The sequence below is a fragment of the Syngnathus floridae genome, chromosome 6 (genome assembly GCF_059516105.1).
Source record: "Syngnathus floridae isolate MCC-2025c chromosome 6, RoL_Sflo_1.0, whole genome shotgun sequence".
Classification (NCBI taxonomy): domain Eukaryota; kingdom Metazoa; phylum Chordata; class Actinopteri; order Syngnathiformes; family Syngnathidae; genus Syngnathus; species Syngnathus floridae.
The window spans coordinates 6,286,383-6,299,966 of NC_142418.1; the positions used below are offsets into that span (position 1 = coordinate 6,286,383).

Below are 13,584 nucleotides of genomic sequence, written 5' to 3' on the forward strand. Positions count from 1 at the left end.
TTGGCTGAATTGCCAAATAGATAGGTATAAATGACACCAATTATGAATGCTTATTAGTATTTTACCCCCTAAAATTATTGAAGAATTTACTATAAACCTGCAATAAATATAAGGTACATTCAACCATCCATTTTCTATTGCACTTGTCCTTTGCAGGTTTTTGGCGGGGTATATTCTCCATAACCCGAGGCAAAAAAAAAAGATATTACATCTCCCAGCATGGCTCACAAAATTAACAGGTGAGGCTGATAAGCCACCTGATGAATGCAAGCCTGGAGGAGGTGTGGAAAAGGAGAACAAAGGAGCAGAGGCATAATGAAGTGCAACACTGTGGCGCCTTAGTGGATTTTTTTTAAATTTTATTAAGCCGACCAGTGGCGTTGACTGTAATACAATTAAGTTTTGATCTTATTTTATGCATTTATGCATTTTAATATTTTTATTTATGATTCCCATTTCTTCAGTCTTCCACATTTGAGGTAGGCAGCACTTTAAATTGTCCATATTGTGGACAGACGCGATAGAAAATGTATGGGTGGATAGATGAATGGACTTTTGCGCCTCACCACAGTTTGTTTTTGGACTTTCTGGTCACTCAATGTCTAATTGAAAAGCAGTGTCAAATAATGCACAGTTAGTACTGACAATTCTTGCATAATGATGTTTTAATTTTAACCTTTAAAAATTCCGACTTTTCTAGCAGGGTTGAAATTCTTAAAAACAATTGGAACAAGCACAGAGTGCACAAATGAGACAGAAAGATCTCAGCTTAATCTTGAAATGAACGTCAAGGTTGACAAAGTGGTGAGGCATTCACATTGGCAATTAACACACACTTTGATGCTAATGTACTTACCGTTGTTTTTGACTGTGCTTGTGTTTTTTCTGTTGCAGTCCGATCCAATCCCGTGGATCTCAACTCTGACGAAGGGGTCCAGATTCTTCCCCAATTTTGGAAGCGGTAAATTGGACCCACATATAACCTGTTGACAGGCACATGGTATGTACATAGTAGCATCTTGGATTGAACTTCAGGCTCTTAAAAAAAACATCCCATTGCATCAATTTGCCAATTTTATGCTACACACAAAAGAAAAAGCGGGTGTTAGTTTTCCTGAGTGCATGAATAATTTACAAGGGTGTATCACTCAATGTTATTCAAAATCCCCATAGCGTCGACTAGGTCGACATCACAAAGTTTCTCTTGAAACGATCAAATAATAAGAAGTGACAATGTGAATAAAGGTGATGCTCTCCCCCGCCACAGCAGCATACAATGCACTACATTTATATTTCAGCCATGCAGCCGAGAAGCTTTTCCTCTTTGTGCGAGCTTCTCTTTTGAATAATGGTCTCTGGTGAGCTTTTGTTACAACCAAAAGTTTGTTTGTCTTGTTTTTAAAGAATTACAACATTGTGAATGGAAATTAATTTGGATATGCTATGGAATTTTCCATTCAATGCCACCATGTGATATGTTTCATGCTTTGATTTTTTCCCAAGACAAATGGCTCTGACAAAGGTTTGATGTTCATTCTCAAGGTGGATACCTGGGGCCGACGCCCACTCGGCCCCCACCATCGCATGCCACTGATCATCTGCATGGTTAAGAACAAAGTTGAAAAACAAGCCACATGTATCAAATAAAAATCCTGGAAGCCTAACCATGATATGTCTCGAAAGCATCAGTGTTCCCAAAAAGCAATACCTTGAGCAGCAGGAGTGTTGGTGCAACACCACGTTGACTGCAGCTTGGATCAAAGCTTCTTTCACGAGACATGAGCACAGCAGGCTTAAGGACGTAGCCGCAGCCTCCGTTGTCTTGGAAACGGCCATCATTAAGGTCCATGGCCAATCCTGGGGACTGGAAATTAAGTGCCACTGTAAAGTACAACAGGGCGTTAGTAGGATAAGGAAAAGGAAAATATCTTCAATTTTTAAATGCGAGATGATTCAATGACTTTCAGCCATCCTCTGAGGCATTTGAGAACACCAAATAAGCGAGTTGCACTTCACTTGCTGTCATCCGTTTTATGCCTAATCGAGTGAAACGTCGTTTTGGAAGAAAGCCAGCAAATGACAACTGTGATCTTTTTGGCAATCTTTCTAGCACGTCATAATTCTAATCGTCACTTGTAACCACCCGTCTGCATCACTTGAGAGAATGTTCCGCTGATTTAACGGAGATTGATCAATTCCAGCCTGTTTGGTGCAGCGACATCTTTCAGCATAGCAAAATAGTCTGCAGGGCTTCATGTCAGGCTCACTTTGTGGCAAGCCAGCGAGGTGGCAGAAAGAACACAAAGTAACACCAGCTTCAAGGCTGTGACTTTTTTGGCAATGTGCAATCAGACACTGCCGGCATCCAAAAAGAAAATTGACAAACAGAAAAGGAACAGGAGGTGAATGGCATGAAAATATTCTTTTCACTGCTAATTAATACGACCCCCCTCATTCACCTGGTGCAATATTTGTCTTGTCTTCCACAAACATTAAGAGCTTGTCCCCACACCTTAATTACGTTACATTCATGTGGAGTTCTTCTTTCATATAATCTTTGTGGACATAAGTCACTGTTTAATGAAAAACATGTTTTACTCTAAACAAAAAGAAAATCTTGTTTTTGATGAATATGGATATAATATATAATATAATATATTAAAATATGAAAAATAAATATGGTGACATTGAACTCAAGTCACCTCATTTCATAGCAAGCAGCAGGTTGGCGGTTAGTTTCAACCTTTTTAAGGCTGCTTCCAGTTAAGTTTACTGACACATTTTTTAGAATGTGTCAAAAGGGGAGGTAGAAAAAAAAACAAAGGGGGGAATTGTGAGATTTTAAGGGTTTTCAGATTTGATGTTTTTTAAGTCTTCAACATGCTGTACGGAGGAGAAGAAGCAGCTCGGCAGAAATAAAGTGAATGGGAGACAACATCATGAGATGGAGCCAAAGCCTGGTAACAAGTGTGAAGAGTTTCAAAATAGCTTATAATAAACTGTAGACTTTCACAAGATAGGATCAAATAGGTGGGAGAGTATTAAATGTAAAAAAATTAGAACAATAACACACAGACTCCAAACAAATTGGGAACAGGTGGATTATGAACGTTAAAGTTTGAATAACACATTATTCACGTGATTCATTTGCAGGATAAACAATGGAAGGGATTGATAAACTGAACAAATTTAAGATGATTGCGGAAGTATTATGTCGGAAACAAATATATTCGACAAGTTTTTTCCCTATAAAATGGTGCCGTTTGGGTTTGAAGTACATAGTCGCTTCAAAGGAGGAAAAGCATGATTTAAGATACGTGATTGATCAATGAGAAGGCTATCCCTTGTACCAGGGGGGTCAAACTCATTTGTTCACGGGCCGCAGTGTAGTCATAGCTTCTTTCGGAGGACCGGTATGACTGTCATACCCAAATAAATGTGTGAGCACCCCATGTTATATAGCGTAAAAGCTACAAAACAAACTGACAAGTAACTCGCTTTCAAATCAGACAAATAAAAACTGGTCTAATATTGAAAAATAAAATATTATTAAAAGTGAAGACAATTTGCAATTCGAGTAATGACACATGAATAAAAAGCACAATTTGTCTTTGCGGGCCGCATAAAATCATGTGGCGGTCTGCATCTGGCCCCCAGGCCTTGAGTTTGACACCTGTGCCTTATACAAAGATAAAGTAGGATTAGAATTTGATAAAACAGATATGGACATCCACATATTCCATTAGAGTTTAAATTGCTTGCAATACAATTACAAATTAGTTAACACCAGTGTGATTGATTGATTGATTGATTGATTGATTGATTGATTGATTGATTGATTGATTGATTGGATTATTGATTGATTGAGTGATTCATTGAGTGACTGACTGAAGGGCTGAGTGACCGAATGGGCAATCGTTCGATGTCTGTCTATATGTATGTACTATATATGTATGTATGTATTTCGTTATTTGTTTATGTATTTCTCTTTCACATTTTCTTTCTCATCTTCCACTTCTTTCGGCTGCTCCTGTTAGGGGCCGCGACTGCAGAGCGATCGTTTCCATATCTTTCTGTGCCACCAACCATCTGCATGTCCTATCTTTGTCTCTGCCACACTCCATTATTTTGGCCAGTAGATTTCCAAGCCTCGCTTCTAACATTCTTTCCGATAACTTCATGCTTTGCTTAATCAACATAACAACACCTCTGTAGCTACTACAGTTCTGCGCATCGCCGTGGTCTGAATTAAGAAATAGAAGTCAACACCTTTCCGGGGAACTTCTCGCTTTTTAAGAATCTCCCCTGCCATCTCTCCTTGATAGTTCCATGCTGTCACTGGAATGTCGTCTAGGCCAATTGCCTTTCCACTCTCCATCTTTTACAAATGTCTGGGTATGAATTTTATCTATATTTATTTTTCTCACTCATTGGCGGCCCCACAGAGGGACTTGTAGCGGCTCCACAGAGGGACGTGGTGTGCCAACAGAGGGACCCTGGTGGCAGCAACGATTTTGGTGACCTCAGTATAACTGAGGTCAACAGAGGGAGTGCAGGAAATGGGGTCAAAATACAAAAAGTCCTGCCTAGTGTCACGCCCGTGCCACTTCGCTCGGCCACACCCCTTTCGTTACTGTAATGTCTGTCACCTGCTTCCTCTTGTTACCCTGTGTATTTAAGCCCTGCCCGTGTGTTTCTCCCGGTCGGTGTCTACTGTTGTGTCCATTCCTGTTCGTGCCCAGTGTTCCTGTTCGTGTCATCTGGTTTTCCCTCGGTCTGTCTGAAGGCTCACGGTCAGAATTTTAACCTTGTCCAAGGGGACTTCATGTCGGTCAGTCTGTCTGTTTTGCTGGCCGTGAGTCTTCCTCCCGTCTGTGTCGTCGGTTCCCCACCTGCCTCCCTTCCAACTCCTTTTCCCTGCAATAAATCCTGGTTCAAGCTGCATTTGGTCGCCCTGGCTCAACTCCTTCCTGACACCTAGCTACAAAAACAGATATGCTTAAACCTCATTGAATAAAGTACATAAGCAGACAAGTATATTCACATATTAAATAAATAAAAGAAACATTTTAAGCATATAATTATACCTACACACCAAATCAATAAAGAAGACATAACTAGACATTTTTGATAAGTGGTGATGAGAAAGGTTTTTATAACTTTATGATCTGATACATTTCTGAGCACTTTGAAATAACAAATGACTTTTGATATATTGCCTAAATAGCTTAATGACCCTTAAGGAACTGTGTAATGCATGCCTGATGTTTTTTCTCTGAATCATGGACACGGCCAGAGTCGTCTTGACCGTTCAGTACTTGATTGTATCTTATGTTTTGACTAATGCTAGACGCCAGTTTTTGATTACTACTGAACGCTCTGCACAGAGGGAAATAGTTTGCCTAACAAAGAAAAGATACGGTTGGAAGCATGATTAAACTAAGAATAAGCAAAGACATGATGTATCAAAAGAACAGCAATAGATTAATGATGTCACAGCCAAAAGCTAACATAATTTCGTACAAAATGACAAAATTAAAAGAATGAGGTACGACAGTGTATGTCCAAGATTGGAGAAGAACGTTCACAGGAAGGTCACGTGGAGATAAAACCAGCAGGTGCCAGAAGGAGCCACCCAAAGACTCGGCCAAAGATGATCGCCAAGGCCGAAAGACGGGATGGAAGACAACAGCCCCCCTCCACACACACACACCAACGGCCCCCCACCTACACACCGAATCGCCCATAACCAGCACCACTCCCGTGGAAGCAGACTCTCCTTCGAACTTGCCCCACCCCAAAGACTCATCACCCATCAATCTCGGCCCACAATGTGCTACTGAATATAAAACTGATCTAACAACCTTGGACTTGGCCTTTTCTGAATGGAGACTTTCCGCTCAGGAAGGGCCCAGCGCTGTATTGTACTTTCCTGAAAACAGAGCTTTTTGAACAAGAATTGTGATTGAACTCAACCAACTTGTGTAAGTCTAATTTCTGCTTCAGTGTCTTAGCATTTTCCTAAATCTGAAGAAATCAAACGAACACGCAGTGAGTAAATTGGATAACAGGTGATTGGCAAAGGCTTTTGCCGTGAGGCGCAGATAACACGCTCCCTAAATTGTGGACAGAATCCAGCATTACTCATCAGTTTAAAGTCCGTTTTCCAGGCGCCGCTGGGTTGGACTGGGTTCTTGATATGGCTTTCTTCCACCGGGAACGGTCCATGGCCATCTCGTGGTTGATGCCGAGTGCCTTCATGTCGGCTGACACCGTCGCCTTCCAGGTCTTTTTTAGGTCGGCCACTGGGTCTTGTTCCCTCTACGTTATACGACATAACTTTCTTCACCCAGTCGTTCTCGTCCTTCCTCACTACATGTCCGTACCATCGCAGTCTGCCTCTCCTCACCACATCCACTATGGCCTCCACTCCCATCTTCTTTCTCAGCTCTGCACTGGTCTTTTCCTCCCTCATTGACACATCACACATCCATCTGATCATCCTCATTTCTGCTCTGTTTAGTTTGTCTTCGTGTTCTGCTTTCAGGGCCCATGTCTCACTTCCGTACGTCATACTACTGACGCAGGCTGAGTACACTTGGCCTCTCATCTTCAGGGATGGGGCCTTAGATGTTAAGAAGGGCATGAATTCCCTGAATTTCCAGTTAAGTTTACTGTGAATCTAAATGTAAAACCGAGATAACAACCACACAACTTTTCTTCAGCTAGCCTAATGCTAACACACAAGCTCAATGCCAACACAATGCAAAACGCCACAGACAGGCGAGCAAACTGCATCAACACAAATGGTTCCACAACATAATGGACAATATAGCGAAACTTCCAGTCATATATTCTTTATCCTCTGCAAAAAAGAATCTTGTATTAAAGCGGTTTACTAAGTCAACTGTGAAAGACTTCATAAAGTACTATTAAAGTACTACAGTATTATATATAATATTATAAAGAGCTCGATCATTTTTTTGCTTGGCATTGGAAAATGTTGATAAATGGCATACCCATATAATGGTGAAATATGATGTGAGATACAAGCATAGACACAAAATTGAACTCGTATCCCAGGACACCACTGAACAACATTTTCTCAGACAATTTTCTCCCTGTGTGTCAATGCAGATCGTCTCTTTGACCCACCGAGCTGCGATCCAACGTTCCAGAACTCTTGAGGGTTGTAATTGGACGAGGATGTCCTGGAGCCCGCTGGATAAATCCTGGTCAAGAATCTCTGGTTGTGCAGAACAAAATCTTTACCTGAAGACGAAGCACGAGCCATTCAATAAGGTGAAAGAAAATGTTTTAGAATAAATTACGGTCAGTATTGGGTACTTGAGGTGGCTGCCGATACCAGCCACCGATACTTCAGGCAAACTTAATCTGACAATACTGCAGCAGTTTGAGACACTGGCAAAAATGTTAAAAAGGAAGGTCTTTGTTTACATTTTGTTGTCATTGCATACTGTATATCAAAAGTACGAGAAGTACTGCAAAATACATTCACTCAACTTTGTGGCTAAAAAAAAATCACTTGTAGGGATAAGGCACTGCAACTTTTCTTTTGACGCTGTTTTTCTAAAGCGCGAAAGCTGTAGTGAAAGCGCTACAGTTGATAATAAATTTTTGTCTCGTACTTCCATGACAATGACGAGGCCAACTTTTGCTAATTTTCTCCCGAGTGGACTCTCAGTCATATGTTGTTTTCAGTATGCCCTTTGGAGAATTCTGACCAAAGATGAATGCTTTAGAAGTCCAAAAAAAGCCTCCTGCTGGGATTTCGCTTTGAGCTCACAGTGGTTGTAAATCATTAAAATCTGCTATTCTCACCAAAATGACACCGCACAGTCGAGGTTGGCTTCTTATTTTAAGAGTGACTATACCTGAAACTTTGGCCAGCTTGCGGGCTTTTTTCTCAGCCATGGATGTGTTCTCACAGGACTTCTGACTGTCTTTGGAGTGACTGAAGCTGGTGAACTTGACAGACACAGTGTATATGACGAGGTCGGACAGAGCATCCGCTACCACCACCTTCTTCTTCTGCTCATCGCGTTCAGATGCACAGAAACAAGAGAGCAGTCACGTCTTTGCAATAAGATGGCAGACATACGAGTTTGTCTTCACGACGCCTTAGCTTTTTTAATATCAGCTACCACAGCCCTGACTCACTTTCTTTTTTAAGCTTGACTTTCTCAGGGGCCAGAACCTTGATCTGCTCGGTTGATCCACCTCATCCTCTTCTTCTTCCTCCTCTTCTTCCTCCTCCTCCTCCTCCCAGCCCTCTTCTGCACTGTCATCTGCCTCTGTCCCTGTTGCTCCATCTATTCTAGCATTGGGCTTTAGTTTTTTATTCTTGATCAGGATCTTATACTTTAGGTCCTGCGTGACCATTTATACACACACATACATACATACAATGTATGTGGGACATTGTCACTTTACAAACACTCACACAGACACACACACATACACAAATATATATAATATATATAAATATATATGAGGGGTGTAAAAAAAAAAATGAATTGAAAAAAATGTGCATCGGTACACAAATAAAAGAATCGGCCTAATCATAGTTTGAACGGGTTAAAAACCACTTAAAAAGTAATAAATCAGTATAAATTGCTTTGACATTTCTGATTTTCTTTTTGTAATTGTTTGGACTTTGGAGCGCTTGTGCTTGGCTGTTAAGAAATATGACAAAAGCGACTTACATTTCTTTTCAGTCTTTAATGAATCTCCTTGGCACAAATTAATTTATATTGTAAAGGGATTATAATAATCCTATTTCAAAAATCCATTGCATCAATGCTTTAATTTTTTTATAGAATCAATTAGTAACCTCACAAAATCAAACTGAATCATGTATGTATAGAATCATATGTTACTAGAGAGATGCACCCCTAATATATATGTATATGTGTTTGTATATGTATATATTTATATTTATATCCAATATGATTTTATTGTGATAAATATCGGCTCGCATGAGGATAACTGATTCAGATAATGGACGGATAGATTTTTCTTGTGTATAACTTTTCTGATATAAAATGTTTGATTCCAAGCCAAAGATCTTAATTTCAGAAAGGCTAAAAATGTTTGTAAAGTTTCTTGTTTTATTAAATCTCTGGGCTCCACATCTACAGTATTGATGCAGCATCATGGTGCATGTGAGGTCTGCTCGTTTCATTCTTTCAAACAATGAAATTGCCTATTATTGCACTTATTCCCAAAGGCAACATTCAATCTTGCGTCATCAATTCAGCATGCATAAGCAATTTTTTTTATTTATTTTTTTTGCCAGTGGTCCTCCTGAAGTTAACATTATGCATACAAACCCCCCAGACACCTAATATTTACAACTAGGACTATAATTATAATTACAGCAGTGCCTTGAGACTCGAGTGATCAGACGTTTTTGAGATAGGAACCGTCGCTTGATCAAATTTTCTTTGACTAGCGGCAGTGAAGTGAACACAATCAATATGCAGCAATTTGGCAAATATTGAACAATTATTTTAAAAAGGCTTTGAGCTTTTCAATGGCACTCCAAATGAAAGTTTACTGTCAAACTAAACGCAAACTAAAACAATTTCCCATTGTGTATTTAAAACGACGACATACATTTGCCTTTCAGGCAGTTAGCTTAATGCTAATCAGCGTCAATTGACCGAAAACAGTGTAGCAACAGTATGTAGACTAACAATAAAACTGTCACATAATCTTGATCATCTGCGTAGAACAACTAATATTAGTACCATAATTAACGAGCTCAGAGAAGAGCTGAGACGTCGGCAGGACACGTGTGATTAGTTGCTATAATTCAAGTTGGATTTATAATTATGCTATTTTCGTCTCTCAAGGCACCACTGTAGTTTTCTAGCACTCAGTGCCACAGATTTTGCTCTTCATTCGATAAAGACGACCTTTCTTGAAGAAGCTTTGAGAGCCATGAGTCAAACTCTGAGTCAATGCAAAAACTTTCTTGCGATAAATTTTAAATGACAAATACGAACGGCTCGAGACGAAAAAAGCCCGCAGAGCATCTCCTCAAAGAGAAATGGCCTTCATCCAACTCATCATATTGGCAAGAGGCTGAAGTGCACATTATCCCTCAATCTGCTGTTCAGTCATGGCTGATGCAATGTTTTGACTGGAGGAGTCGGAATAGTTTGGAACTGGCAAAGAATAATTTTTTGTCTCAATGCAAAACTGTTGCAAAAAAGGTTTAAACTATCTTCAGTGGAGCTTAACTGCTTTACACCAGTACTCCAATTACATTATGGCATGTTTCCACATAATCTTACATTTGGGCTTGGGAGGTCTCCCGTGGTCTGGTGATCCAAGCGCACATCAACCAGCTTGTTTCCTAGTATAGAGGTGAGGTGGAGGGCCATAACTTCCTGCTGTTCCTTGGAACAATGGTTCTCCAGAGACAAGATTACCGGGTAAATAGACGCCTGCCAGAAAACAATTAGGGCATTGAAGCATTTTCAATTCATATGCATCTATTAGAGATGCTTGAAGCTAACGTGGCTCAGGAGATGGGGTCAATAGGAGCACTTGAAGGTACCGACCTCAAAAGCATGCTGTCCCACAGTTGCAATAACATCCTTGAAGAGAATCTTTGTGGTCAGGGTGTAACCATGGTAGACGATGGGCTCCATACCTGGTCCGTTCCAGCAGTCTATTTCCAGACAGCGGCAGCCTTTCTTCAAAGCACTTTGAATGCAAATATTAATTAACGTACAATACCGAATGCATTGATGCATCTCGACACTAAATCAGGCGTCTCCATAAAATGAGAATAATCTGATGGGTACAATAAAGCTTTTTCCATTAAGGTTTAGTTCAGTGTCCGATTTGGTTTGAAAAGTCACAAAATGTCTGATGCAAACCTTTTATCATATTTTTGTTGTATGATCTGCCTCAATAAAGGTTAACTGGGAAAAGAGTGAGCTACCAGATTAAAATTTTTAGTTATATCATGGGATGCATTCTTGGGCAGACTTGCAACCTGTGAAGGCGATGCCCTCGGAGGTGCCCCAGAAAGCAGCCTAGACCGTCATTAAATGGATGGTTAAGGTGAGAGATTTCCTTGTTACCCTTTAAAGAATTGAGGCAGAACCAAAGGTCGCTGATACAAGCTTGTAAAATATAGTTACTGATGATCCTAAATTCAGAAGGGCTCACCCTTCATAGGTTGCCTGTCCTTATTAAACAGGACAGGTTAGCATTTAGAATACCGTAACTATCCATCCATTTTCTCCCGCTCATCCTGTTCAAGGTTATGGGCAAAACAGAGACTGGCTGCATTCTGGACTGGTCACCAGTCACTTGCATGATTTAGCACCATGCAGCCTGACATGCTATAATATAGCTGTCACTATAAGTTAACTAGGACTCTAGGTTTAACATAAATGACACATTTTCTTCGAATGCAAGATTCAGGCCATGGAAGCAAAGGACAGACACTTGGTCATCTTGCCGCCTGGCTTTCAATCATCCATCCATACATTTTCTGTTGCAAATCATTCTGCTATCCAATCAACTCTCTACCACGTAAATTTGTGAAACCATTTAACTGGAAAGCACATAGTATGCCAAAGACTTACCAAATGTAGGCATCAAGGTGGCTTTTGCCAATGAGTTGGTCTCCTGTCAAGTAGGTGTTGTGCGATGAAGAGATAAAGTAGCTGCTGAGTGGCTGATTCATGTCTTGGTACACAAACTTGTGGGATTGATTGAAAACACAGCAGTCTTTGGACTCCATGTAGCGGTGGAAGCCTTCAAATGTCATGCACTGACTTTGTATGGCTGCAAGAGCATGAGCAAGCAAAGTTACAATTAGGGTGGCCATTTTCTATCCTGCCAATCAATCTTGGGGCACATAGACAATTAGGTCTCAATTTCTGTGATGTGTGGTATAAATCTGCGAAGACGTGTTATTTCGCTGATGCCATTTTAGTTGATTATCAATTTTAGGTTTGAGATTGATTTCTGATCTTTTGGCACCGACACGACCTCAATTTGTCTTCGAGTCCGAATAGTGCTATCACTAGCCGATTAGCATAAATATTTTCTCGTGCTGCTCATAAAAATAAATTATGTTGCAAATGTTTGTAACCTCAAAATGTGGCAAATCTATTCAAATATTACCTTCAAAAACCCAAAGAGATCCTTAACAGACCTCGGAATTTCCACTCTCGCTTACAAACGCTTTTACCAGTTCAAATGGTGTGAGTGTACCAAATATTGTGATCAGTGAAGTGTGTGGAGATGTTGTGCTTTACAACAAATCACATCAATGATTCCCAAGGCTAGATTCCTGTCAAGGAGGCCGCCAGCAGCTCGGCACGTCCCACGGCTCACTTCACTCACCCGCCTCTTCGATTTCATATCTCTCGATCAAGCTCTGGACCGTGGCCTCATCGGCTGCGAGCTCCAGCTGCTCCTTTTGGAGAAACCTGAGCAGGGAGCAGGCAGGTAGCGTGGTCTGGCCTGAGGTATAATTGTTGAAGAGCTTCTCGATATCGCCTCTCCTGGTGGACTGGGGCTTGCTTTTTCTCATTTTGATCTGCAAACAATTTTGTAGTCTTCCAATCCCCATTTGAGCCTCTTTAATGATATGAAAATGTTTTTTTTTTTTTTATACGCCAGTGACTCTCCCCTGTGCTTCCCATCAGTCATTGAGATTCGTACTATCCTACCTTAATGCATTCCCCCTCCCTCTTTTTATCCTTTGTTCTACAGCCCGTCACAATTGTGACACAAGCTCGAAGAAAAAACGTTAATGGGTGCCCAGCAACAGACAGCTCACTCGGTGAATCTGATCTCCAGGCATTGCACACTAAAGAACAGAACCTGCTTTCACCTTCATTAATACACAGGGCATCCGTGCCAGCGGTGCACATGAAGGAAACAGGCTCTGCTGTTCAAATCCAGTTTGTCACTTGAAAAAAAGCCGCTGCCTGGAGAATTAAATTGCAAGGGAACAACTCAAAAGGCTGGACAGCTATGCATTTTCATGTCACTGCCCACACTGACAAAATGTTTTACTCTAAATGCAGTAAGAGACATTTTGCTTCATGGAACAAAGTGTTTCATACCTGCAGCAGTCCCTCGGCTTGAATGACCAAACACGGGTGTCATTGACATCTTCGTTCCTTCAGACTCTGAATACTAAAGATGGATGAAATAGCCTTGTGTATCATTATTTCGACTTGTAAGCAAGCCCTTTTCTCTTTACTGGTGGCTACATACCGCTTTTAACTTGCCAAAGGGTGCTGATTTAAATATTTACTCGGCTTTGCTCTGTTTCCATTTCGATTGCCTTTTCAAGTTTTTTTTTTTTTAGCTCAAAAAATACCCCCAGAACTTGGTGCTCTATAATATGACGTCACCTTTCAAGTTTCTTTTTGATGACATCATCTTAGAGTTGATCACATCATTTCAAAGAGTTCTCTCCACCAATTCCCGTGGAAATGCTACCAAACAATGACCAGAATTTCTTAGTTCAAATACACCATATTGTCCCTATGGAAGGAGTTACAAGCATATTTCAAGTGT

General features: G+C 40.6%; 1 protein-coding gene and 1 long non-coding RNA gene across 6 annotated transcripts in view; one reads left to right on the top strand and one right to left on the bottom strand.

The window, feature by feature from the left end:
* The window catches only part of LOC148396188 (1-phosphatidylinositol 4,5-bisphosphate phosphodiesterase zeta-1-like), a 15,450-nt gene extending 2,087 nt beyond the window's left edge, over positions 1–13,363 (bottom strand). Inside the window, exons 1-13 of one of the 5 annotated variants that reach the window (XM_088378595.1) lie at positions 13,279–13,363; positions 13,125–13,197; positions 12,890–12,986; positions 12,397–12,592; positions 11,631–11,832; positions 10,593–10,737; positions 10,323–10,475; positions 8,182–8,391; positions 7,896–8,052; positions 7,156–7,272; positions 1,709–1,881; positions 857–983; positions 421–602 (exon numbers count right to left, since the gene is read on the bottom strand). In XM_088378595.1, coding sequence (XP_088234721.1) covers positions 592–602; positions 857–983; positions 1,709–1,881; positions 7,156–7,272; positions 7,896–8,052; positions 8,182–8,391; positions 10,323–10,475; positions 10,593–10,737; positions 11,631–11,832; positions 12,397–12,592; positions 12,890–12,910 — 1,512 coding nt within the window. In that variant the 5' untranslated portion in view covers positions 12,911–12,986; positions 13,125–13,197; positions 13,279–13,363 and the 3' untranslated portion in view covers positions 421–591. Of the gene's footprint in view, positions 1–420; positions 603–856; positions 984–1,708; positions 1,882–7,155; positions 7,273–7,895; positions 8,053–8,181; positions 8,392–10,322; positions 10,476–10,592; positions 10,738–11,630; positions 11,833–12,396; positions 12,593–12,889; positions 12,987–13,124; positions 13,198–13,278 lie in introns of those variants that run through there. The other 4 variants (XM_088378594.1, XM_088378592.1, XM_088378596.1 and 1 more) reach the window with 4 other exon arrangements.
* LOC148396189 (uncharacterized) lies at positions 241–1,670 on the top strand. Its single transcript, XR_015859046.1, has 3 exons — positions 241–479; positions 895–1,000; positions 1,543–1,670. It is a non-coding gene; the product is annotated as an uncharacterized LOC148396189 (long non-coding RNA).
* Positions 13,364–13,584: the final 221 nt, after the last annotated feature.